The sequence below is a fragment of the Gossypium hirsutum genome, chromosome A09 (genome assembly GCF_007990345.1).
Source record: "Gossypium hirsutum isolate 1008001.06 chromosome A09, Gossypium_hirsutum_v2.1, whole genome shotgun sequence".
Lineage (NCBI taxonomy): Eukaryota > Viridiplantae > Streptophyta > Magnoliopsida > Malvales > Malvaceae > Gossypium > Gossypium hirsutum.
Window position 1 is genome coordinate 63,920,974 of NC_053432.1, and position 22,213 is coordinate 63,943,186.

Consider the following 22,213-nt stretch of genomic DNA (forward strand, 5'->3'; position numbering starts at 1 on the left):
AACAAAATACTAAAATAAAACTTGACCAAATTGGAAAACTATCAAGTACTAAGAATAACAATGTTTGTTAGAATAAAGTGGCTTATATAAGTGCAACGAAAAGTTCAGATACACAAGGTAAAACCTGAACCCGTGTTTTTACATGCTTTCACTACAGTAATCTAAGTAATAACAAAAGAGAAACCTGGACCTTGTACTTTTATGATCGAGTGCTTTCAATCCAACAGAACTAAGAAAACACTACTCCAAGGTTGCCAGTCACTCTTGAATTAGCCAATGTTTTGGCGATAATATCTTTCAACTCAATCTCTCCAGGAAACCTTCCCTCCTTAAGCTTAGAGAAAACCTATAAATTCAGCAAGTAAACAAGGTAAGCAACTAGAAACACCAATTCCTGCAATTTTAAATGTAACCAAAAAGAAAATAAGTGGAGATTCAACACCACTTTGGTCTTTATATTATAGGGTATTCAAACAAAACATTTAGATCAGGACAGAACTCATACTAATATCAGAATCGAATCAAAGGTTTACTAAGCAGCTAAAACAACTCCATCAATCAATAAACAATAAGAAATTGAGTTTTGGTTTCTCAACTGCTCAGGACACACACATATATAGCAGAAGGGTCACTAACCAATTCATCATTGCAGTAAACCTCGAAAGCACCGGAGCTTTGCAGAAAAGACTGCATTACATTCCCAAGAAGCCAAGCAGTTGCAATGGACCCGAACCTGTTTGCACGCAAGGAATAATACCACGGCGGTGGTGTCGTGATCCCAATCATAGGAAAAATCTGTTCACCTGCCATCATAATCCCTATAACTCCAAATTGGAAAACTGGAACCACTTTCGAAAGCAAACGTTTCGGCAATGATGGTGGATAGTTATCAAGGATTACATCAATTCCAGGAAACTGGGCTTCTAACATCTTCTTCATTGTCACAGCATTTCCCCTGCAAATTTTCATCAATTACATGTTCAATTGTCACTTTAGGAAAAATATCAACTATAAAATCCAAATAAAAGGAAAGCATCAGAAGAAAAAAAATCAAATAGAACCTGTAAGAGCATGAAGCGCAGAAATTGATATTCACCGTGCTGCCATAGCCGATTCCTCCACTAGCGCTGGGTTTCTTCGAAGGAAGAAAAGAAGAGGGGATAAATTGAATAAGAAATTCAATTAAAATAATGGATGAATGATTAAAGTTACCTGTAAAGAAATATCTAGGGTTTCAGGATTGAGTGGAGGTTTGGGTAGGTGGGGATGATGGTGGTGATGGTGATGGTGATGGGACGGCGGCTTTGGGGGCGGAGGAGTGAAGAGGCTGAGGAGATCAGTGGCGAAGAGGAAGAGAGGTAATCCTACGAGGAGGAGCTGCGCCCGATCCATGGAGCTGATGCGAAAGCCAAAGAAAGATGGGAACTTGAGGAAACCCTCGAGAGTGGAAGAAAATAAAAGGTCTAAAAAGAGAAAACAATGCTTGGGGAAGTAAATAAACAACGAATTTAATAGCATTTTCTCGAGAGAAAAATTTGTAACTACACGTGTATTCCAAGTAATTTTTTATTTTAAAAATTACAAAATAATTAGTTGTCATTATTTTTTGTCACTTGACAATAATGCGACCGCGAAATAATTTTAATTTTAATTTTTAATATTTATTTATTGTGTTAATTTAGTGTTAATTTTAAAAAAATTTAACCATCAATATTACACGTGTTGATTTGTTTACAATTTTGTTTTTCTTTATGACCATTTTATTCAAATAGCTAAAAGAAAAAAAATTATTAATTAAATTTGATTAAAAATATTTTTAAAAAATTGAAAACACGACAAAATCTAATATAATGGTTTTAATATTTTTTCGATTTTTTTAAAAATTAACTCTTAATGTCACAAACAAACAAATAATACACAAAAAAGAAGCAAATTACGTTGTGTAAATATTAAGTGTTAAATATTTAAAATTAAGACTAAATTGATACAATGTATTAATGTTGAGGGTTAAAGTTGCTATTATATCAACTTCTAAAGTTGTCATATCATCTTCTCATTAGTCATTTAATATTTGATGACAAAAAACAAAACAAAACCGAAGTGTTAAGTAACTATTTTATAACTTTTCACAATTGAGTAACAAAAAAAAATTTACTAATAGTTGAATGATTACTCGAGTAGTTTACTCAAAAAGAGAGAGAGAATATAGTAGCATTTTTATTAAGAATTAAATATATTTTTTTATTTGATACAAAAAAAGTTACAAATTCGAGAACCGCTATATTCATTGAGTTTGAATTGTAATAATTGAAGGTGTTAACAATGAATTTTCACCACTGCTCTCTTATGTTGTTAACATTAATTTCTATTTAGTCATTTATTTTATATTTATATTGTTATTTAAAAGTTTAACTTTTTAAATAAGTTGATATATTAATCGAGTTCAATTTAATTGTGAAATGACTAAAAATGCATACTTTTTATGAAGTAAATTGTTTTATTACGAGGACATTTTACCTTTTTGTATTTTTTATATAAAAGTAGTTTCTAATATCTCATGTGTTTCACGTGATCTAGGTTTTTAATTTTTTAATTAACTTTTAAAACAATGTGTTTTTTAAGGATAAAATAAAGCGTTTTTAATTATTGTAATTAGTATAAATTATTATTCTTTTCTTTAAATTGTTGAACACAATTAAAATATATTAACTTATTTAGCAATTTAAATATAATAATAAGAGTAAACTATACAATTAGCCACTTAATCATTAGCGTATTTTTGTATTGGTCACTCAACTATGAAATTTTCAATTTAATCACTAACATTATCATTTGATTTTGTTTTGGTAATATTAGTTAAAAATTAAATAATCAATAAGTTAAAATTTATTTCTATTTTGTTTTGCGTGCAAAAACAGTTAAAAGACATTATATGAAAGATATTAATGAGAATGATGCAATTTTATTAAACCAATTTCTTTAAAGAATTACTAGTACATTTGATAATACCACTACATTAAGGGCATTAGATCTCAACAGAATTTAGTTTAATTCAAAACAAACAAAAAAGAAAAAATTCCAGGGATTTTTTGATAAAACTCAGAACAAACTAGCACTTTAGGAAGCAAAATGCTTGGCAAAAGGAGGAATGCTAACATCAATCAAATCGACTCTAGTGTTTATAATGGTTTATATGTTCTCTTGCTTCAAGGCTCCACAATATTTCTGCAATAAAATTTATTATAGACTGCTAGAGCCTTTTGGTGGAGGCATAAGACAAGAGAAAGGAATCCACGTCTCTGCAATTGGAGACTCTTTTGCACACAGAAAAAACGAAGGGGCTAGGAATTAAATGGTGAGTTTTATGAATGAACCTTTGCTAACTAAGCAAGCATGACACATGACAAAACAAGACTTCATCCTAACTAGGTCATTTCAAGCAAAGTACTATAGTAACAAGTATTTCCTAAGGGTTGAAATAAGACTAGCAGATTCTTGGATATGAAAAGGCATTCTAAAAGGAAGAGATGTGTGTCTTATGAGGAAAGAAATTCAAATATGGGGAGGTGACATTAGTTATGTGACAGTCCACACCCGATCCAATCAATAGATTTGAATGTGTGGTGTCACATTACGTTGTCGAAGCAATGCAAACTAATTTGATTTTATTTTACTAAGTAATTGTTAGTTTTGATGTCCCAAACTTTTAATATAACAACATTTAAGATAAATTTTATAGGTATTATATGTCCTAAATCATTTGACGAAAATATGATTGAAAATTTTATCAAATATCTTCAAACATTTTTAAAGACCTGCAAAATACTAAAAGATATGTTTTAAATTTGTTTTAATTTATCTAAATGTTTTTGGATTAATACCAAAGTGTTCTAAAGTGTTTAAAATGTTTTTTTAGGAAACTTGGTATGCAAGTCTAGAAGTCTCACGTCTATATGTCTCGAGACATAAAAACTTCAAAGCAAAAATTTGCTTTAAGAGCTGCCTATCTTAAGGCATTTTACAGTATGTCTAGAGACAATTGGCAGATTTTCTCGAGACACTATTCTAATTATCGTAACTCTTTGAAAAGCCAAAACTCTCCTAACTTTAAAAATTTATAAACCTAACCCTTTTCATCAGTGCTGATGGTGTTGGCCTCTAGCTTGTGGCTCCTTGTCATTCACCATCTTTTCCATCTATCTTCTTCCTTTTATACTTATCTGGTTTTTCTTTTCTTTCTTTCCTTCCTCCCTTACCGTTGTCCTCCTCCTTTTTTCTATTTTCTTTTCTCATTTCTCAATTCTAACTATAAATGGATGGAAGTGCTTTCTTTGTAAGAGAGAGTCTTGGAAATTTTAGTCAATTTCAATTAATCACACTGTATATTTTTTTTTCAGTTTTCATCAACTTTAGTTGGTTCCTAATTATGTTTTGGTGCATGCTTGACATTCAACAACGTAAGCGAACGACTAAGATTCATTGGGAATCTCTACGAAAGGGTCTCTCGTTAAAGATGGAAGATTATGTTGAAGGTATTTCAATGTTACCTTACTAATATGTTCGCTAGCAAATAGTGTGCGATTGATACTTTCCAAAATTTTGAATATTTATTGATGTAAGTGATGAAAGAGATAACCAATTGTCATGTATGACCTTAATTACAATAGTTGTAAATGGTTTTTTTTCCCTTTTAGTGTAACTCCCAACATTTTGATTAATTAACTTGAACCTCAGTATTTGGCTCATCCGTCTTGAGTGTTAATCTTTGAACCTCATCCTAAATTTGAGTCACAAGGATCACTTGCATGTGGTGTGTATAAGTGTGACAGTTGAAGATCCTACTAAAAGCATGTGAGTTGTATATATAAAAAATAACAAATTTACTTTATATTTTCAATATGCATATTAAATAAAAAACTTTAAATTATATTAACCAACCATAAAGAAAATCCTATAAATAATTGTTAACAAACCAATAGTTATACATGGAGCAAACCCCAAACTCTAATATGAGTAAAAGAGGAATAATTGACTTTAAAAAATGAGTTGACAAATAAATTTTTTAATTAAATTTTTTTGAGTTTTTTTAGAATAATACAAAAAATAATTATTTACTTAAATAATTTGGAATTTTTTATCAAAATGATGAGAGAGAAAAATTGAATCCCCAATCGACATTACAACTATCGATTTGGGGTTAAAATCGATGCATTTGATTTATTGGGACCCCAAATAGACAAATCATCATACTGATTTGATATTTTTCATGTTTTGTCATGTAAGTTTAGGAGGTAGAGATTCTCTGTTGCCTAGGAAGCCCAAATCGGCAGCCGCCATGTCAATTTGGGGGATCTTTAAAAATCCTAATTTTTTAGGGACCATTTGTATAAATTTAAAAAAGAAAACAGAGAGTTGTTGAAAAAAAATTTGAGAGTTTAGTGAAGTGAAGGAAAAAAAATAAGGAGTTAATAGAGTTTTTAAATTTGTTAGAAGTTAATTTTAGTTAGAGGAGAGTTAAGTGAAGTGAAGGAAATTAAAGACTAGGAGTTATTAGAGTTCACAAATTCGATTATCTATTGACCTTAAATCAATATTAGTTTGGCCCCGCTTATGGGGATGCGATCTATACCCTGTCAATTTATTTAGTCAATTAATCTAATAAAAATTTAAATATATGTTTAGAATCTCATAATTAGTAAAATAATTTATCGTATTCTGTAGTTCTGATTCAATCTAATTAATGTCATACCTAGAACCTGTTTGGTACAAGCCTAAAATTTTTAAAATTCATTTTCCTTACCCTAAACCATAAACGTATATTTCATAATTCCAAAATCCATAACATACTGCACACAATTTTTACTTAAATATTTACAAATCAATAATACACATTTTTTTTATAAAACATAATAACCCTAAACCCTAAACCAAATTTTCTATAAATTTAAAAATTAAATATAAAAATTTATATACCAATAAATTTATTTCAATATTTGCTAAATTTGAGTATATAACAATATTTATTTTATTTAAACATATAATAACAAAATTCCTACATTATTCACTAATTACTATATATTTATAATAATCACGTTATAAGTAACATACAATTTATTCATACTTTTAAATGAAAATGGACATATTATTTAATAAAAACAGTTTAATTTAAACTAAATTGAGATTGGTTGTATAGGTACTTACCTTATCGCTTCAAGTATTTCAAGCTTGAAAATAAAATTTCAAAACATAATTAAAGAAAATAATTATATTTAAAATAAATTACAACTATATATATTTTTAATAAAATTCAACCTCTTTTTGGCTTGTAAAAAAAATTATGTATTTTTTTGGGAGGGTTTTAAGGTTTTTAAAGGTGATTTAAGTTTAGAGTTTTAGTTGACTTTTTGAGTGTTTTTAAGGATGGCAAAGTTAATATACGTGGGTATTAATATATTCAAGAGTTTTAGAATTAATGAGATCTCGAATCATTAAATTGATAATTGTTACGTGGATTTAGTTACATTAATTTCAACTCTAAATTAATAATTATCATATCGATTTTGAGTTAAATTTTTTCTCTATATTATTTTGATTTATTTTTAAATGAACAAACATATAAGCACAGGTCGAATTCAAGGAGAGATTGCGTATGGCAGATTTGTGTTTGATACCTTCTACTTAAAATATTTCAATTGTTTGAATAATAAAATGTCAAACCAGTTATTGAAAGGTACAATTAAAAATGTTAAATCTATAAAGACCATCGCAAAAATAAATAATACACACATTTAAATAATTATAACAAAATTAAGCATGACACGGCACAATGGGATAATATCTAAAATATCTTTTGATTTCTATTAATGAATTTTTTAATATGAGTTTTATGGGATTTATATCAAATTAAATTTAAAAATACATATTTATGTTCCAACTTGAATTTCAACCATAAGATTTTTAAAATATTAAATTTTTTATATGATTTAAAGATATTTTACTTATAAATAATTTTCTTTTTATTTAATTGAATCTATATAAATATTATTATTAGTAAGGTAGAGCGAGTGTAATACTAGAAGATTGTATAAAAGATAATTATTTATAAACGGAATATAAACAGGGTTATATGGATTGGGGTGAAAGTGAGTTTGAACTTCCAACGAACTGCAAGATAAAAAGTACAATCATAATTTCACAGTGGGAATGGAAAGTGTGCGTTCGCCAACGTCGAACGTTGACTAATCTCCCCCCCCCAAAATAAAATTCCTGTGGAAAAACGCTTTACTTCCATAACAGAAAAGATAGCTTCAGCCTTTTAGCTAATCAAATTTTGTTTTCGTAACATTTAAATTCCTTTTTTCTTTTCTTTTGTAAATGCAAATCTCCTCAGCTAATATCAATCTCTTGACTTCTTCAATGTCAATCTCGACGTGAAATGGCGTCACCTCCACCGTCCACGATATCCACAGCTGTGGAGTCCATCCACCGTTCCCTCTCGGAACTGACTTCTTCTTCCTCCGATTCCTTCGACAATCCCCGCCGCTTCACAGCTTTCGCTTCCAGACTCGAGTTCATCCTCAACCATCACCACTTCCTCAACTCCGCCTCTCTCCCTCCGGCTCTTCAAACTGCACTCAAAGGAATCGCCTCGGATCTTTCCAAAGCCGTCGAAACGGTGTCGGCTTACCGTAAACGAAGCAAGATCTTCGTCCTCATCAACTGCAAATCTCTCTCTTCTTCTCTCCAGCAACATTCATCCGCCATCGCTTCCTGGCTCGCCTTGATCGAATCTTCCTTCTCCGATAACCTCCCCGATCTCCGCAAAAAAATCTCCGATCTCACCCTTGACTTGAGACAGTCTCATTTCACCGTATAAATATCTCACCAAGAAAACTTCATTCTTTCTTCAATTATACATTTTTTTTCCATTAAATTTGACTAATTTGTTTCTTTTTCATGTCAGGTTACTGAAAATGAAGATAGAGTTCACCGTACGCTACAAAAAGAAGGAGAAGGAACGCAAACAAGTAAAGCAGTTCAAAGTGCGATTATAATGGATTTAGCGAGATGTTTAGGTATTGATTCTGATAATTACCGCGAGTTACTAAATCAAGTTAAATTGTTAAAGGAGGATTTAGCAAACTCTAATTCCGTTTCCGCAAGGCGGATTTTAGTTTCCTTAGAAACGATCTTAGATAACTGGTCAGTGGATCCTGGATTGTCAACGTTAAGCGTTGACCGTGAGTTTGAAGAAGAAGCTCACATTTTACCGTTTAAGAACTTTTTGTGCCCGTTAACTAAGGAAGTTATGAAGGAACCTGTTGTGTTAGAGTCATCACAGACTTATGAGAGAACCGCAATTGAGTATTGGTTTGAGAGGTGTTTGGATGATGGAAGAGATCCAACTTGTCCGGTAACAGGTCAGGTTTTGAAGTCTTTGGAGTTGAAACTGAATATCGGTTTGGCGGGTGCTATTGAGGAATGGGTTAATAGGAACATTGAGATTCTGGTGAAGGGTGCAGTGGAGCAGCTAAGCAAGGAGAATGTGGACGTCGAAGGTGTTGAGAGGGTGTTGGATGTGGTTTATAAGATATCAGAGGAGTATCCTTCGAATAGGTTTCGAGTTAGGAATGGTGGGGTTCTTGTGATGATTGTTAAGTTGCTAAAGAATCGTACAAATGGTATTGGGACTGTTTTGAGAGGTAAAGCTCTTATGACTTTGCTTACCATGGCAAAGGATGATGAAAGCAAGGTTAGTGCTTCATAACATGCTCTTGCATACTTTTTTGTTACCTTTGTTGAGAGCAGAAACTAGAATGTGATAGCCAAAAAGTTGGAATTTGGCTGTGTCAGGCTTTCCTTATTTACATTTAAGATAAGGACTTATATGCTTGGTTGACTTATGTGTTTTGCAAATGATATGGGTTTGTTACTCTTACAAATGAAGATGATGTATGTAGCATTTCAGATAATTGAGGAAATACCGAAGTAGACATGTCTTATTGATTTGAATTTCCAAATGTTTTCCTTTATCTCGTTTTTGGGATTTGCAAGCTAAAGTTTAGTTTCTGTTTCTTTCAAAACAAAAAGAAAAAGAAAATTTGCTTGCCTTTTTATTATAAAGGTTTTATGATTATTCATCGCAATGTAGGGTATGTTACTTCAAAAAGATTAAGTTCTTTAATGCTTATGGAGTTTAGTCTCCGACTGACTGATATTGTGTTGAAATATTTGTAGAAAATAATGCTTGATGAAGGCATGACTAGGCTGGCCATACATAGTCTTACTGGAAGCTCAGAGAAAGAGAGGGAGTATGCTGTGAAGTTATTACTAGAGTTTTCTAGTGATGAAGCTTATTGTACGAGAATTGCATCAGAGAAAGGGGCCTTAGTACTTCTCTCAAGCATGGCAGGAAATTTGGAGCATCCTGCTGTAGCCAACTTGGCTGAGGAGCTGTTGACACAAATGGGGAGAACCGAAGATAGCGTTCAGCATTTAGCAGCGGCAGGAAGATTTGAACCCTTACTTAGTCGGCTGCGTGAAGGTATTTCTTATGCTAAATCATTTCATGTTTGTTATCCAATAGATATAGAAATGGGGATATAAATTTGGGAAGTAACTGCAGTTTTGGAGAAAACAGAGAAATTTTCTTTCTATCATTTACTTCTAGAGAACTTATGATGGTATACAATTTTGAAAATTTTCTTTTACTTTGAACAGGACCTGATGATATTAAAATACAGATGGCATCAATTATTGGGAGAATGACCTTGACAAATAACAATAAAGAACAAATTGCCAGGCAATGTGCTCAAACACTAGTTGAATTGTTATCTAAACCAAAAGGAAGAACATCGAGCTTGCAAGCCTTAAATAACCTGTCAGGGTTGGATGACAATGCAACCATTCTGGTTGATTGTGCTGTTCTTCCTGCATTAGTGGCTATTCTCTTACAAGATGAAGGTTCATCGCCAGATTGGAAAGAACTTGCAGCATCAATAATTGCAAACATAGTATCAAATCCTGCGCACTGGGAACTGGCTTCAATTGACAGGAAAGGGAATTCAATGCAGTCAGAATCAGTAGTCTTTAGTCTTGTTAGACTTCTTTTTGTTGCATCTTCCCAATGTCAAGCTTCTATTCTCCGCATTGCATCTTCCCAATGTCAAGCTTCTATTCTCCGCATCCTATATGGAATGGCTAGCTCACCGCAAGCTGCAGGTGATCTTTTTGACGACATGAAATCATTATCTCTTTGCTTATGAAGAAATTTCTGAAGGAATTTGGACTTATTGTGCATAGACTTGCTTAAATCATCCTTCTATTTATATATAAATTTTTGTTTATTTATTCAAATATGTTGGATCTTGCAGAGTCAGTAGCTATGCATATACAAAATTCTGGGGATGGCATCAAAACAATCATTCTGTTTCTTGAATTCCCAGAGGTTGAACACCGAACTTATGCTTTTAAGCTTACTAGAGTACTTGCGGAAAGGTTTGGTCATGATTTAGCTCAAGAGCTAAAACTTTCTGACAAGCTTTCCTTATTTAAGGAGAAATTACTCGATGACAAATCAACAGAAAGTGAGAAATCCGATGCTGCATGCATACTTGCTAATCTTCCACTCTCCGAAGATGAGGTAAAAACAATCATGGAGGCAGGCTTTGTTAAATGGACAATAATTACTCTTAAAAAGCAGAAGGGTATCTCGAATGGAAGAACATCCCGGCCTATATCAAGCATGGCAGAAGGACTATTAGGCCTATTGCTCCACTTTACAAGGAGCCTTGATCAAGAGACCATTAGTGTGGTCAAGGAGCATCAAATCATGAGCATTTTCTGTGAGCAGCTGAGTTTTCCTGCAAAACCTAGAGTGAGGCAGCTTGCTGCTGTTGGATTGAAGAACTTGTCTGAAGCTGGAAGGTCAGTTGCAGCTGCAGACTCGGAACCACCACCTCCCCAAGGTTTCTGTGCTCCCTTGGTATTCATGTGTGTAAGGGCATCTCCAAAACCTTCGACTTGTCCCATACACAATGCTCCATGTGAAAACAATAATCAACTGTGCTTACTAAAATCCAATTGCATCAGACCCTTGGTTGACCACCTTCGCGATGAAGATACCTTTGTTCAAATAGCTGCAATTGAGGCACTTTCAACTCTTATGTTAGATACGGGTAATGGTTACAAAAGATCCGTGGATGAGCTAGAAAAGCAGGATGTAATCATGGCTGTCATCGAACTTTTCACCGAAATTCGTCCTGGAGTGCTTCAAGAGAAGGCACTTTGGATGATAGAGAAGGCATTGAGAGTGGACGGCCCTGCCCATAAGTACTCCCTCAATCAGGCACTGGTTAGGGCTTTGGTGGAAGCTTTTAAGCATGGAAATGCTAATGCAAAGAGACATGCTCAGGATGCTCTTACCAACCTAAAACAGATATCAGGTGTAAGCGGAAAAGCCTCTAGTCACTCTCGGGCGCGGAGGTAAGTAGCAACACAAAATACTCATTATCCCTCGTTTTTCTATGTAGACACAGTATAATGCTTCAAATTTGTACAGCATTCACATCACAGCCACCAAATTTTGTATTCATTCCTGTATATTATTCATCATTAATGAATAATCCATCATCCTCGTTTCTGGCTCGGCGGTATGATTTCCTAGTTCACTCTTGTTTGCTGCTTTATTTTCTTGCGATGTGATTTGTCGACAACATGCTGCCTCAATCTTTGAAAAGCAAAGTAACATGTTGGGAAAAGCAAGTATGGTTTACTTTAGATAAATTGAATTTATGGGGGATATCATTAAAACCAAGTAATTTTGTACAGCCTGGTTCTTGGCTTCCTGCACATTCCTAAATGTCTTGAGCTCCGAAATCTCGTCATCGTCCTTATTTTCTATACATCATCGAGTAGAGCAAAATGAAGCGCCTCTTATCTATTTTCAAACGTGAAGAGCAAAGTTGATGCATATTCCAAAAACAAGGGAAAAAAAAAACTGAACGAAAACTGCAAAGAACATGTACATGATACATGATGTAATGGGGTCCTTGTTTTTGGATTCAAATTGCATTTTAAATTTTTTTATTTATTTCTACAGTTAAAATTTGATCTCTATACATCAACATGAGATAAAAGTAGCATGTCACATGTTAATCTCTGGTTATTCTATTAATTATGCCAGTTTTAACCGTATAAATGGATTAAATTTTTAATAAAAAAAAGACTAAATTGCTCTTTGATCTAACATATAAGGACTAATTTTCTCGTTTTTAATAGTAGCAAAACAAAATACTCATTATCCCATTTTTAACAAGACCAAATTTGTAAAATTTATAATTTTTTAATAGAAACCGATGAAATTTTTAACAGATCGATTTACTAATTGATCTAATATATAAGGATTAATTTGTCCATTTTAAATAGAGAGGTAAAATATAATCTGATTTCTAGTACAGGGCCTCCAAGATACTTTTACAATTTTCTTATTCATATATGATTATTATATTTTTCACTTTTTTGTCCATTAGAAAAAATATATAGAGGTACAGTTTATATTTATAGTAATAAATCAAAATATAGAAAATTTTAATCAAAACAAAACTTAAATGACTTAATGTGAGATTAATTAGTCTTCAAAACTATAGTAGAAGAAGCCATTCAATAATTTAAGCCGTGACAAATTGGTTTTGCAAAAAAGAGGAAAAAGAAAAGTTCAGACACAAAAGAGAGTGTAGGGAGAGAAGAAATTTGAGGACAATGGGTGATTTTGAAAAAGAAAATAGATTAGGCATTTAAGGCTAAAATAATGGTAGACCAAGGAAATAGGTCTTAAAACAAGTAAGGTGTTAAAAGCTTTTCCATTTCTTTTTTTTCCCCTTCTTTAAAACTTTAAGGTAACGACGATACCATAAGGTAAGTCGTTCCCTTCGATGATTTACAAAGAAATTGTGCTTAAGAGTTCTGGTTTGCATTAAATCTCTACATCGTGGCTTCAAATTTCATCTCTTTTTTCGGGTACCTTTCCTATTCTTTTTTTTTTTTGTTTTCCATGTGAGAATCTGTCTCAGTTTCATTTCTAAATCATTTTTCTTTATTCCTGCTTGTTTTTTGCTTTGTTTTTAGGAGCACTAATCAAGAATTTGAGGGTTAAAAAGTTTTTATCTAAATTAAATCATTTGTTTTTGAAACAGAACAATTTGTTATTCTGACAAAAAAATGTTCAAAAAATTAAACTGAAATTTTAATTTATATGAGGGACTCAATATTAAATTCCCCCGGCACCTCTCCAACCTCCACATTTTGTTGAGCATTTAATGTTTTACTTAAAATTGTCTGGACCCCAATATCTTAAATTGTTTCCATTCAGTTTCCGATGTCTTAGTTCTTCACATACGTGAATCTCCGGTTGCTAGTGACTCCGACCCTAAAATAAAAAAATTGTTATTTAGATCATTTAAAAAAATAAATAAAATCATATTTTAATTCCTTTTAAAATTATAAAAAATTAATTTAATTTTTTTAAAAATTACAAAGATATAAACTATTAAAAATTAAATTTTCATTTTGCCCCCTTAAAAGAATTTTTTAACTTTGCCATTGGTTCTTCATTTAACTTTTCATCTATTTTAGTCATTGAACTTGTATTGTTTGTCAAATCACTTTAAAATTGATAAAAAAATTAAAAGTCTATTAACTTTGCAGTCTATGTCAGTATCTATTAACTTTGCAGTCTATGTCAGTAATTAATTAATTTTTAAAAATTTAAAACTATTAAAAATATTTTTTTATACTTTTTAAATAATTTTAAAATTTAAAATAATTTTAATAATTATTTATAAATTTTTAAAATTAAAAAAATTAATTAATTAATGATGTGGTAATCCACATATATATCATGTTAGTGAAGTTAAGTGATTTGATAAAAAAGACTAAAATAAAATTTTTAAAATAAAATTAAAGGGTTAGATTTTAAAAACTAGCAAAGCAATAGGAAGGATTAAGTGGGCTTGGCTTTGAGTTGGTCAGCACATGACATGTGAAAATGAGAGATGAATATTTTAGTGGTGATGGCAGATAGCTAAACCCTAACTTTACTCTTGAGTCCCTCAATGTTTATTTTATTTATAATACTGAGCTCACTCACATATTCATTTCAGTATTATTAAATGAAAATAAAGTGAGTCTGAAAACGTATTCCAAAGGACTAATTTCACTAGAAACACACAGTACAGGGACCTAGGACAAAAATAGAGGTTAATATTAAGAATGGTATTAAATTAGAGTACATGAGGCTGACTGACGCTTCCTTTTTCTATAGTTTTATAAATTCATCCACCAGCCTCGCCCAACGGTCCCTGACTACCTGCAATTTCACACACTATATATATCTATATTCAACAACCGCATCTTTACCCCAAATCTAATAATTCAATTATAAACTAAATTATAATGAACAGAGAAGATATTTATATGCATAGTGGAATTTTACTTTATTGTCTGCCTTTTTCTTATCATTGAATTTTGTATTAAATTCATGCTCCTTTTAACATTTTAATTGTTACATGTATCTCCATTGCAAATGGAATGATGGTGTGAATCCCTAGATGATGATAGTGATGGCAATTCCCAAACCCTAGCTCTATCACAACTCTTTAATTTTTTCTTATATTTCAAATTAATTATTTTTCTCTTTTTTATTCACAATCGTCTGTAAATAGTATCCCTTTAAACAATTACCCATCATTCAAAAAAAACTGAACATATTGTAGAAGAGGTGCAATTATTGGAAGGTGAAAGTTTTTAAACCCACTTGTTTGCAACTATTAATGAGGTTTATGGGGAGATGGGTTTTTGATCCGTACACAAATATTCATTATACCACACTAGCTGGAAACTTGATCTGTCGGGACCATACATACACATGCATGCATACATACATACATACATACAATTGTTGAATAAGAGAATTTAATAGTGGTAATTCGAAAAAAGAGACCAGCAACGTTGAACAGTAAGTGTCTGAATGTCTGGAATATATAAATTGTTTGTTTTTAAGAGAGAAAACACCCTTTTCCTTTTTATTTATTTATTTATTTTAAATTTGGCGGACTGTTATGCTGCTGCCCTATTAAAACTGGAGTGTGGGTTGGTGCAGATAGAGACGGGGAACTGAAAGAATGAGCCCTTCAATGAAGGAAACATCATTAGAAACAATGGAGAAAAAGGGTGAGGATGTTAATGGGATAATGAAGAAGGAGCAAGATAAGTTGTTCGATCCAAGTGAAGCCCCTCCTTTCCGTATTAATGATATCCGAGCTGCTATTCCAAAGCACTGTTGGGTCAAGAACCCTTGGAGGTCTATGAGTTATGTTTTCAGGGACGCCATTGTCATCTCTGCACTCTTAGCAGCTGCACTTTATTTCCGTAGCTGGTTCTTTTGGCCTTTCTACTGGGTTGCCCAAGGGACCATGTTTTGGGCTGTCTTTGTCCTTGGACATGATTGGTACAACGACTCATTTTATCAATCTCTTTTTCACTTCCATTTTCCATTTCGGTTAATTAACTCCTGGGATTTTTGTTTTTGTTTTTGCAGTGGACATGGAAGCTTCTCTGATAATCCCATACTTAATAACGTGATGGGACATATCTTACATTCTACCATCCTTGTTCCTTACCATGGATGGTAAGTTCATTAATTGATTAGCTCAACATTTGTTCTTCATATACTATGGAACTTCATTTGAACAATTTTTTATATAGGAGAATAAGCCATAGAACTCACCATCAAAACCATGGAAATGTGGAGAAGGATGAGTCTTGGGTTCCGGTATGTATATCGAATTGAATTCAGTTAGTTCATGCAGTCGAAAACCAAACTTATATATATATATTTAATTTCAGATGTCCGAAGATCTTTATAATAGTTTGAGCAGCAGGACCAAGTTTCTGAGATTCAAAATCCCATTCCCCCTATTTGCATACCCTGTCTATTTGGTGAGAGACATTGATTGAAATGCAAAAGATGATTTTAACAATTAGTCATGATTTAACAAGATTGAAGTAAATAAACATTGGGTAAATTTTGGATATGCAGTGGCACAGAAGTCCAGGAAAGACAGGATCTCACTTCAACCCATACAGCAACTTGTTTGCTCCCCAAGAACGGAAACATATAATGACATCAACAACCTGTTGGATAGCAATGGTGGTTTTCCTTGTGTATTTATCCTCTGTAATCGGTCCATCCATGACATTCAAGCTCTACGGTGTTCCCTACTTGGTATGCCACTTCTACCAAATTCACAATATATATATATCTCTGAGTAATGAATATATGATTGTTACCATTTCCATTAGATTTTCGTGGCATGGCTGGATGTGGTGACTTACCTTCATCACCATGGATACGAGCAGAAGCTTCCTTGGTATCGTGGCAAGGTAGTAATTACAACCCGCCCCCTCCATTGCATTTGACACTATCAATGATTTTGTTTGTGTGACGACTATCAGGAATGGAGTTACCTGAGAGGAGGGCTTACAACAATAGACCGTGATTATGGTATATTCAATGGTATCCACCATGACATTGGCACCCATGTCATTCATCATCTCTTTCCTCAGATCCCCCATTATCACTTAGTCGAAGCTGTAAGTATTCTCAATTTTTGGGTTAATTTTAGATTACTCCTCAAAATGTTTCCATCACCTAGCAGTAAGCTTGAAAACGGGGTGTGGTGCAGACAAAAGCAGCGAAACCGGTGATAGGAAAATACTACCGGGAGCCGAAGAAATCAGGGCCGATTCCGTTTCACTTAATAGAGAATCTAGTGTCGAGCATGAAACAAGATCATTACGTGAGCAACAGCGGAGAGATTGTATTTTATCAGACGGATCCCAACCTGTTTTCTCCTCCCAAATCCGCATGAGCCATTTTATTTAGAGATCATAGAGCTGAAACAAACAAGGGCCTTCATTCTTTTCGCTTTTAGAAGGGACTTTGTATTTGTTTTTGTTTTGTTTTGTTTTTTTTTTCTTTTTGTGTCTTCAAAATAATTAAGGTTGAAGTTCCTGTAGTCTCATCAAAAACATGATTATTGTTACCAAACATATACACGGTACTGTAGGAGAATGAAATACAAATTTTATTATTATATAATAAAAAAATATAAAAACTTTTGGATTCTTTCATTCTTTTATTTATATTTTCCATTGAACAAATATAATTTCATAGATTGATTATCAGCACATGATCTCACATGTCATCTACATCCTTTATATATATAGCAATCGACAATTACATGTGGATCTTACAGCCTTTCACAAAAGTAGCCAGGGCATGGGGCAAGAATAGTTATCCCTGTCTTCTGAGATTTCCAGAAAATAAGAACAGACCTATTTTTATTTTAGGTTAAATTTTATAAAACATCAATCCACTCCATAAATATATATATATATACAAAAATTCAACCTTAATAATAATAAATATTTTAAAAAATAAATAAATTTCAAAAAAGAAAAATTATAAATTTTTTTAGAAAGTTTATCATTATAGTAGTAAATTAAAATTTTAACAGTTTATCCAATTTTTCCGTCCAAAAATAAATAATTTGACTAAATTTTAAAAGTTGATGGTCAAAATGACCTAAAAAGAATAAGAGCTAAAATAACAAAATGAGTAAATATTAAAAGTCAAATTAATTATTATACTTTAGAAAAATATTATATTTGATTCTATGTTTCGTATTTTTTTTTAAACTGTACATGTCACGATCATCATATGTTTTCAAAATTACATATCAAATTAAAATAATATAGAGAATGAATCTGTCAAGAAGACATAGTATAAGGACTGTTTATGGAATTTAACTTTTATTTTATTTACTGTCAGTCAAAACAAGAAAATGAGAAGTTGGATTACCATAAACTTGATTTGTCCTAATGTTCTAGTTATACGAATATTTAGAACCAGCAAACTTGGAACATTATGGTTTTATTTTATTGTTTTACTAAATTAAGAGAACCATTAAGATTAAGAAATCCAACACCAACTTAAAATAATCTCACTTCTGCTCAACAATCACATCCAAAGATCCATTTCCATTTATTTTTCCAACTAAATATGGAATGTTGGGATTGATTTGCAGGAAAAAAATATAAAGAGGAGAAAAAGCTATCTGATCTTCCACTTTACCAATACAGAAAAAGCACAAAGAACATATAAGCAAGTTGCCACTTAAAATATGTATATATTCATTGAATGATGCAGTTGTTCCAGGTACATTAAATATGTACAACCCCACCAAGTGAAAAATATATGCTCAAGAAAGTAGAAAAACCAATACATCTTGCTTCCATTTGCATATTGAAATAAATACAACTCTGAAATTAGACTAATTGCAACTTGGCCTAACTACCCACTTCTGCAAATCATTCATCACTTCTAATCGAAACCTTTTGTTTTCATCACTTTGTATTAACCCCAATTAAAAAAAATCTAGTAAGGTTTAACTTAGGATACAATGGTGGGGCTAGCTTTGCGTCTAGGCCATCATCTGCTCTTGCTCCATATACGATTGCTCCACCCAAGCAGGGAACATCGCTGAATCCCTTCTGTTAACTTGATATTGTTGTTGCTGCTCGTCCTCGAAACTAAGCTGCTCTGAAGAGGTGTCCTTCAGTAAAGACTGGACCCAAGACACATCTGGCTCGTTCGAAGTTGGTGACATTGACTGTGATGGATTACCAAAATTGGTGTCACTATTTTGAAACGCCAAAGAAGGTTTCTTTAGTTTATTTAGCTCATCCCCCTGTACACCCCAGTCTAGTTTTCCATCAAGCAAACTCCAATTTGAAAATTTACTAGGCATTGCACTTGCGGAAGAACCTGGTGAAGAAAACCCTAAATGATGATTTACCGTAGTATGCTCCATAAAGCCCTGGCTCCAGTTTGCAAAGGCAATTGGCCTTGGACTCAAAACTGTAGTTGCAGTTGGCTTAGATGGCTCAACCCTAAAGGATTGAGATGCTCTCACAGGAGGGGCTGCTAGGCTGGTTGGGTAGCTAGCATGGAGTTGCTCGTCCATATTCTGAGGCATTTGAACTCCGGTGGGAGACTGCAGTTGATGAGTCGAAGCGTCAAGTGAGATTCCTTGTAATTGTGGTAAACTAGTAAGATCCAGAGGCTTCATTCCTTTAAACCGATTTAATTCGCTAGTTTGATCTGCAGAAGCAGAAAAGGCTGAAGTAGTGGACAAGGGGTTGTTCCAGTTGGTTGGGGAAGAAAGACCAGGTATCTCATCCATTAGTTGTTGTTTTTGCCGGCGAAGATGACTTTCCCGCCCAAGTTGTTCTATGTTTAATTCCAAATTTCGAGCACATCGTGCAGCTTTTAGCTTACTACCATGAAGCTGCAAGGTTGGAATGATGTTAGACTGGTTTGGCCATGTCGTTTCAGTCGTAGAAGAAGATGTTCCGGTAGGGGTCAAGGGCGGTGTTGATGTTGGAGGAATCATAACAGATGGAGAGCCAAGGGCATGTGTGCTCATTGAGCCCATGTCTAAAACAGAACCAGTTGCTGAATAAGATCGTGGGGAAGGTACTGCTGACCCTGTTGAAGCATACACAGGACGAAGCTCTTCAGGCTTGTGAGCAAAGAAACAAACCCTCCTATTGCAATTAGTCTCGTCTTTGCATAAACGAGTTCGGTATTGGGCAGGATGAAGCCAACATTCGAAAATACCGTGTGCATACTCACAATTATCACCCTGCTTGCAAGATCCCTTACGAAATTCAGGGCAAGGAACGCAACTGTACTGATATTTTCTAGGATCACGTCTCCTTGCATTTTCCCCAGGATGAACGAAAGGGCACTCAGTCCAGTCATGTGAGTAAGCCCTGGAGCAAGGTGTTACCTTAAAATTATACATCCTAAACTCATCTGTCCCGTACATCCCATTCTTAATGTCTGGAAGAGTAACATCAATGGGATACTCTTTCTTCTCAACTCCATCTTTCAAAACCCGACGCGTTGAATTACAAGCTTCTATTTCAGCAGGCAAACCATATATTTCACTAACATTGCCACTTCCTTCCAACAAAGACTCCAATATCTTCTTCCTTGAGCTAAAACTTGAATTGTAAGCCGGAGCAATCAAATCACTAGGTCGATTTCCATTAGCATCGAGAGCATTGGTATCAGCTGACGCATTGAGCAAGGTTCTTACAACCTCAGTTGAATTGTAGGATCCACCAACAACAGCACAGTGGAGAGAAGTGGCACCATCGGAACCAGTAGCCCTATTAACATCAACACTACCACTTCCAATAATATAATTGACCACATCTTTGCTCCCAAACAAGGAAGCAATCAAAAGGGGTGTTCTTTCCTCAAACCCAATCTTCCTTGAACCCATTCTCCTTCCATACCACAAGCTTTGCTCATCGATATCACGACCTTCTCTCTCGATAGCATTTCTGAAGCCAATTAGATCATTCGAAGCCGATAACTCCAATAAATAAGAAAACTTTTGAGGAACCCTATCTACTTTATGAGAGCTATCATTCATCATGAAGCGAGTTTGAAATGGTTCCTTATTTGAGCTACTGCACGTGGAAATTTTTCTTATTTCCAGAAGAAATAAAATTAAAAACACAAGAAAGAGAAATTTTCACTTGTTGAAGAAATTCAGATGTTGAAATTGATATAAAAAGGGACAAATAGAGAGAAACTACTCTAAACCCCCTCCCCACAACTTCATGAAATTAACAGAAAAACACCATAAGTTATTCATAAAGCATTCAATTTAACTAATAAAATACCAATCCCTAGAAACTATAACCATTAAATATGTAACAAATAAACTCATCCAAATATTAAAAGCCAAGACATAAAGTTTTAACCATATAAGAAACAAAAAAACGGTTGGAAAAATGAAAAAAAAAACTATAATAAAGCTCCAACCATATTCCCAAACGTAGTAGTAATATAGAAAAGTTAACCATCCCAAGGTGGCAACAACAAAATTACTTCAGAATCTTTCTTTTATTTTTTTCACACATTTTCTCGCCAACCAAACAAAAAAACAAACAAGCCACCAACATAAAAAAGAACATACCTTTGAACATGTCTCGAGAACAAGTGAATGATAAAAAATTGATAAACCATAATATATACATATTTTTACCTCATGCTTGACATATTTTTGGATGAATTATCATAAGATTTAGTGAATTTGATGCTACTAATTCGTTAAAATCATGTTTTATACTTAGGTGAGCATAAGAAGGTGAAAAGATTAAGAAACGGGCCAAAAATAGACAAAATGGGTTGATCTCAGTATTTCACACGGCCTAGGCACTTTCATATGGGTAAACCACACGCCCGTGTGGCATGGTCGTGTCGACTAAAAACCAACTCAGAATTACAAACGGCTTGAGCACCTTCACAAGGGCGTGGCACACGGCCGTGTCTTTGTCAAACCCAAGTCTAATTCTACTCGGAAAAGGCTAATTTTGAGGGTTTTGAAGCATTCCAAAGTCTATATAAACAGCCTAGAAGAGGATCAAGAGGGGACACACAGAGTAGAAAGCAAAAAAATACTCGAAGACAACCATCGGAATCAGCTCGGAAGCAGGATCTACTTCAAAACTGAAGATCTCCATTCAATTTCCTTAGAAGTTCTTTGGGTTTCTTTATGTTTTGTTGTTTTTCCAATTTTGAGATGTTTTCCCCTATCATTATGAACTAAACTCCTTAAATACCTAGGGGAGATGAAGCCTAAGACAGATCTTATTACTATTCGAATTATATGATAAATACTTGTTCTTATTTTTAATTGTGAGTTTTAATCCTTATTTTAATATTTCAGGATATTAATTCAGATTTTGATGTGCTTATTCAGTGGAGCAAAAGTCCTTGTTTAAGAGTAGATCCCCATAATTAAGCTGAGTTGCATGCAATCCTAGAGATAGGACGACATAAATCTGCCGGATTAGAGTCAAATCTAAAAAGAGAATCCATAAATCGAGTTAATGCGACAATAGGGGTTTTAATTAGAAAGAAATTTTAGTTAATCAACCTAGAGTCAGTTGTTTTTAGTCTCGAGAGAGATAATAATATAAATCAGGGATTTCTACGGATTAAGTCAAGTGAATAAATCATCTAATTCAGAAGTGATAAGTGAAGTCTAAGTGGATTCTTCCTTGGGTATTG

The 22,213-nt window shown here is 33.3% G+C and overlaps 4 protein-coding genes across 5 annotated transcripts; 2 read left to right on the top strand and 2 right to left on the bottom strand.

Annotated features, from left to right (window-relative positions):
• Positions 1 to 46: 46 nt before the first annotated feature.
• LOC107889068 (selT-like protein) lies at positions 47 to 1,538 on the bottom strand. Its single transcript, XM_016813368.2, has 4 exons — positions 1,213 to 1,538; positions 1,062 to 1,135; positions 637 to 955; positions 47 to 346 (listed from the first exon to the last, which is right to left on the bottom strand). Exons 1-4 carry the CDS (start codon positions 1,516 to 1,518, stop codon positions 230 to 232), a joined length of 816 nt encoding a protein of 271 aa, XP_016668857.2. The 5' UTR covers positions 1,519 to 1,538; the 3' UTR covers positions 47 to 229.
• A 5,595-nt stretch (positions 1,539 to 7,133) lies between these two features.
• Positions 7,134 to 11,669, top strand: LOC107889066 (U-box domain-containing protein 44). The gene is made up of 5 exons (XM_016813366.2): positions 7,134 to 7,870; positions 7,964 to 8,752; positions 9,238 to 9,544; positions 9,721 to 10,221; positions 10,374 to 11,669. The coding sequence occupies exons 1-5, from the start codon at positions 7,436 to 7,438 to the stop codon at positions 11,486 to 11,488; spliced, it is 3,147 nt and encodes a 1,048-aa protein (XP_016668855.1). The 5' UTR covers positions 7,134 to 7,435; the 3' UTR covers positions 11,489 to 11,669.
• A 1,189-nt stretch (positions 11,670 to 12,858) lies between these two features.
• On the top strand, positions 12,859 to 17,185 carry LOC107889065 (omega-3 fatty acid desaturase, endoplasmic reticulum-like). 2 transcript variants are annotated; one of them, XM_016813364.2, is made up of 9 exons: positions 12,859 to 13,017; positions 15,158 to 15,505; positions 15,596 to 15,685; positions 15,763 to 15,829; positions 15,904 to 15,996; positions 16,097 to 16,282; positions 16,360 to 16,440; positions 16,513 to 16,650; positions 16,743 to 17,185. In XM_016813364.2, the coding sequence occupies exons 2-9, from the start codon at positions 15,180 to 15,182 to the stop codon at positions 16,926 to 16,928; spliced, it is 1,167 nt and encodes a 388-aa protein (XP_016668853.1). In that variant the 5' UTR covers positions 12,859 to 13,017; positions 15,158 to 15,179; the 3' UTR covers positions 16,929 to 17,185. The 2 variants fall into 2 exon arrangements, with proteins under 2 accessions (XP_016668853.1, NP_001313684.1); NM_001326755.1 differs by lacking the exon at positions 12,859 to 13,017 and having other exon boundaries at positions 15,180 to 15,505; positions 16,743 to 16,928.
• A 1,055-nt stretch (positions 17,186 to 18,240) lies between these two features.
• Positions 18,241 to 20,946, bottom strand: LOC107889064 (zinc finger CCCH domain-containing protein 66). The gene has a single exon (XM_016813362.2). It carries the CDS (start codon positions 20,568 to 20,570, stop codon positions 18,543 to 18,545), a length of 2,028 nt encoding a protein of 675 aa, XP_016668851.1. The 5' UTR covers positions 20,571 to 20,946; the 3' UTR covers positions 18,241 to 18,542.
• Positions 20,947 to 22,213: the final 1,267 nt, after the last annotated feature.

Excerpts from the sequence above, each read along its gene's own strand:
- LOC107889068 (XM_016813368.2), bottom strand. The coding sequence starts at position 1,518 with ATGCTATTAAATTCGTTGTTTATTTACTTCCCCAAGCATTGTTTTCTC. Across the intron at positions 1,136-1,212 it reads CCCTAGATATTTCTTTACAG|AAACCCAGCGCTAGTGGAGG; the intron begins GTAACTTTAATC and ends CTTCCTTCGAAG. Across the intron at positions 956-1,061 it reads TGCGCTTCATGCTCTTACAG|GGGAAATGCTGTGACAATGA; the intron begins GTTCTATTTGAT and ends GAAAATTTGCAG.
- LOC107889066 (XM_016813366.2), top strand. The coding sequence starts at position 7,436 with ATGGCGTCACCTCCACCGTCCACGATATCCACAGCTGTGGAGTCCATC. Across the intron at positions 8,753-9,237 it reads CAAAGGATGATGAAAGCAAG|AAAATAATGCTTGATGAAGG; the intron begins GTTAGTGCTTCA and ends AAATATTTGTAG. Across the intron at positions 9,545-9,720 it reads ACTTAGTCGGCTGCGTGAAG|GACCTGATGATATTAAAATA; the intron begins GTATTTCTTATG and ends TACTTTGAACAG.
- LOC107889065 (XM_016813364.2), top strand. The coding sequence starts at position 15,180 with ATGAGCCCTTCAATGAAGGAAACATCATTAGAAACAATGGAGAAAAAG. Across the intron at positions 15,830-15,903 it reads AGGATGAGTCTTGGGTTCCG|ATGTCCGAAGATCTTTATAA; the intron begins GTATGTATATCG and ends ATTTAATTTCAG. Across the intron at positions 16,283-16,359 it reads TCTACGGTGTTCCCTACTTG|ATTTTCGTGGCATGGCTGGA; the intron begins GTATGCCACTTC and ends CATTTCCATTAG.
- LOC107889064 (XM_016813362.2), bottom strand. The coding sequence starts at position 20,570 with ATGATGAATGATAGCTCTCATAAAGTAGATAGGGTTCCTCAAAAGTTT.